The following is a 3554-nucleotide window of genomic DNA, read 5'->3' on the forward strand; positions in this document are numbered from 1 at the left end:
CACAGTAGTATATGCAAGTATTGAGCCCATTATGCATTGCATAACCCATACTATGCATATATGGAAGGCATTGAACTTACGGGTTTTACGCCGCGCCAGAGGTTGCCACAGTAGTATATGCAAGTATTGAGCCCATTATGCATTGCATAACCCATATTTTGCATATATGAAAGGCATTGAACTTACGGGTTTTTACGCTGCTCCAGAGGTTGCCACAGTAGTATATGCAAGTATTGAGGCCGTGCCAGAGGTAGCCACAGTAGTATATGCAAGTATTGAGCCCATTATGCATTGCATAACCCATATTTTGCATATATGGAAGGCATTGAACTTACGGGTTTTTACGCCGCGCCAGAGGTTGCCACAGTAGTATATGCAAGTATTGAGCCCATTATGCATTGCATAACCCATATTTTGCATATATGAAAGGCATTGAACTTGTGCCCTCTGGTGGCCTTCTGTTGGCCTTCTGGTGGCCTTCTAGTTCTCTGGACAGCTTTTGGCTCTTGAACTGAGAGCTTCATCCTCCTGCCTCTGAACAACTGTTGGCTCTCAAGCTGAGAGCTCTTCCTCCAGCCTCCAAACTGCTGTTGGCTCTCAAGCTGAGAGCTTGTCCTCCTACCTCCAAATAGCTTTTTGCTCTCATACCGAGAGCTTGTCCTCCCACCTCCAGAAAATTCTTCCTTTGACTCTCACCAGGCGAGTTTGTTCGTTCCTTGAGACAGTGCCTTCGCTGACGAGTTGGGGGAACTCAGCAGCCAATGCCTTCCTCCTCAGTGAACGATGAATATCCTGAAGATCTTTATTCATCTCCGTGAAGAACATCTTCCACAATGTGCTTGAGGCCCTCCCATTGTTTCTCGTAATCCTCGTTTTTCTCCCGCTGAGCATTCCAGTACTCCTTACGTTGTTTCTCTTCTGTCTCACGGGCCTTCTCACAGGGGTCTTCCTCGCTCTCCGTGTCTTTCGTTCCTTCTGTGCAATTCTCTCTCTTCTTCTTCAATCATAACGTCTCCATGTTCCAGCGCAATGTGTTCTAGCTGGAAATTCCTCTGAGCAGTCCCATGTAGAAACATCATCAACATGTATTTGTCATGTTCCTTCAAAGCCTCCTCCTGTGTTTTTAGCTGCTTCCTGAGACGTTTTTCTTCTCTCATTCTATTCTGCTCCTGTAGCTGAATCTCTTCTTTCAGCATATCGCAGTCCTTGAGAAGTCGCTGCACTTCCAGCTGGGCTTTACTCTCCTTCTTCTTCAAACAGATGAGGTCTTCTTGTTTAGATTCCAGCAAGCGTTCCAGGCTCTGTTCTTGACGCAGAGCGCTTTCCAAGTTATCCTGGAGTTCCTCCAGGCATTCACGCTGCTTCTCTGTTTCCTTTTTCCTTTTTGCTCAGTCTCTCCTGAATGTTGCCTTCTTATTTCAGTCTCTTCTTCTTCCTTTTCTTCAGCTAACAGATGGTTTTTATTCCTCTGTTCTTCTAAATCTTCTTTGATTTTCCTCTCCCTTTCTTCTGCTTCCTTTAGCAACGTCTGCAGCTCCATTGCATAATGGAGAGCTAGGTCTAGTTTATCCTCGAATTCTTGTTGTTCACACCTTGACTGTTCTTCTTTTGTGAGGAACTCCTCGATTTGAAGGTTCCTCTTCTGGAGCTCTTCTTCTAAGGTCGTTAGAGAAGCCTCCATCTCCTTCTCTTTTTCCTTTGCTCCTTCCAACAACTTTTCAGTGTCTTTCCAGTGATGAAGAGCATCTTGCAGAATGGTGTCCTTCTGTTCTAAAGATTCTTCCAGTAACATTATTTCTAGCTCCTTTGCTTCTAACTCTTCTTTACTCATTGTATTTTCTCTTCCTAGTTCGGCCACCCAGTTCTTCATCGCTTGAAGCTCATCTCCTAATATCTGCTGAATGTTAACATTCTCCGCTTCAGTGATCCTCAGCTTTTCTCTGAGAGTCGAGTTATCATCCTCAACTTCCTTCACTCGTCTCTTTATTATTTCATGCTGGTCTTGACCTTCCTCTAATTTCTTTAGTTTTAAAGGCGAGGGATTCTTTCAGAAGGTGGACTTCCTTCTCTTTCTCAGCTAAAACGTTTCTCAACTCTTCAGTCATCATACACAACTCTTCGTTCTCCAAACTCAAGTAACTCATTAGTATTTTCACTTTCCTTTAATTTCAGGCTGAGTTCTGTTTCCTTCTGTGAGGTGGCCTCCAGCTCTCTCTCTTTTTCAGCCATCTCCTGCTGGAAGAGCCGTCTCATCTCGCTCTCCTCCTCGTTTCTCCTCTTGAGGAAGAGGTCTTTTTCCTGCAGGTGGTTCTCCAGTGAGTTTATTTTCGACGTCTGCTCTTTCTTTGTCCTTTGAGTCGTTTTCCAAGCTGATCTCGAGCCAATCTTAATACCTGTTCCAACAGGCACTTTTCACCTCTGAATTGTTCAACTTGTTGGAGGAGGTTGACGATTTTTTCGTCTCTTTTATTTATTTCCTTTTCGAAATGACTTTTCATTTCCTTGCCGTCGTCTTCTTTCTTTTCAAGAAGCAGATCTCTTTCCAGTATCTGCTTTCGGAGCAGTTCGATCTCCTGCTGAGGATCTTTCCAGAGGTGTTCCATTTGTGTTACGGCGACTTCACAATTATCCAGGTCCTCTTCTCGGCTCATCTCTTCATCCGTTTCGGTGCTCAGGTCATCTCCGGTGTCGTCAATTTCCTTTAATTCGAGGCTGTCTACCAGCCTAGCCTCGTCGTCCATTTCGGGGTGCAAGTCATCAACATTGTCCAGGTCGGTATCATCTTTATCTTCCAATTCCAGCCTGTCTTCGTCGTCGTCAATTTCGGTGTCCAGGTCGTCATCATTGTCCAAGTCTGCATCATCCTCACTGTCGTTACTGCCTTCCGTTTCCATGCTGTCTTCTAGCGAAACGATATCTTCCGGGTCGTCAACTCGGGATCCTTTAATCTGGTAACAACAGAAAGCAGCGAGCGCCAAGCCCGCCAACAGTGCCATCCCAGGGATGGCGAGAGCAAAGCGAGACGCATCAATGCTGCTGGGTTGTTCCTCAAAGATTTCAGGATTCCGATAAACCGCTATATCATGAGATGATATTATATCATGTACGCCAACATTAATCTGTTGAGAACCAAACAATGTTACACAGTCCTCACAGATTGAAGCGTACATGTCACAGCACAAGAAATAAAGCACTAGTAGCAAAAAGCAGTAAGTGGCAATCATGATGTATGAAGCGTTATACCCGTAGACTCGCTGTCTCCCATACTTAGTTTTTCAAAACGGACGTTGGATTCTGGCTCTGAAGGCGTTCGTTCCTGGAGCCAACAAAGGCTTCATTCCAGGGAAGACTCCGGAAGGGGCTTCACGGCTTGGCTCCGAGGGATTCTTCCTCTTCATCGTTGCTGTTCTGACGAAAGTCTCCAGATCCTCGACCAGCTCCTGCAGTACTTCGGGAGGATCGAGGTCTGTCGAAGGAATCACCAGTAATCTTTTTCGACTCTCCACCATATTACAAATTGAATTTTATGAAGTCTAATATCCTCCTGAGATTAT

The 3554-nt window shown here is 45.1% G+C and overlaps 1 protein-coding gene across 1 annotated transcript; it reads right to left on the reverse strand.

The window, feature by feature from the left end:
* Window positions 1–1252: 1252 nt before the first annotated feature.
* Window positions 1253–3170, reverse strand: LOC135200622 (cilia- and flagella-associated protein 251-like). Its single transcript, XM_064229235.1, has 2 exons — window positions 2394–3170; window positions 1253–2020 (listed from the first exon to the last, which is right to left on the reverse strand). Exons 1-2 carry the CDS (start codon window positions 3168–3170, stop codon window positions 1253–1255), a joined length of 1545 nt encoding a protein of 514 aa, XP_064085305.1.
* Window positions 3171–3554: the final 384 nt, after the last annotated feature.

Source organism: Macrobrachium nipponense, chromosome 27, assembly GCF_015104395.2.
Source record: "Macrobrachium nipponense isolate FS-2020 chromosome 27, ASM1510439v2, whole genome shotgun sequence".
Lineage (NCBI taxonomy): Eukaryota > Metazoa > Arthropoda > Malacostraca > Decapoda > Palaemonidae > Macrobrachium > Macrobrachium nipponense.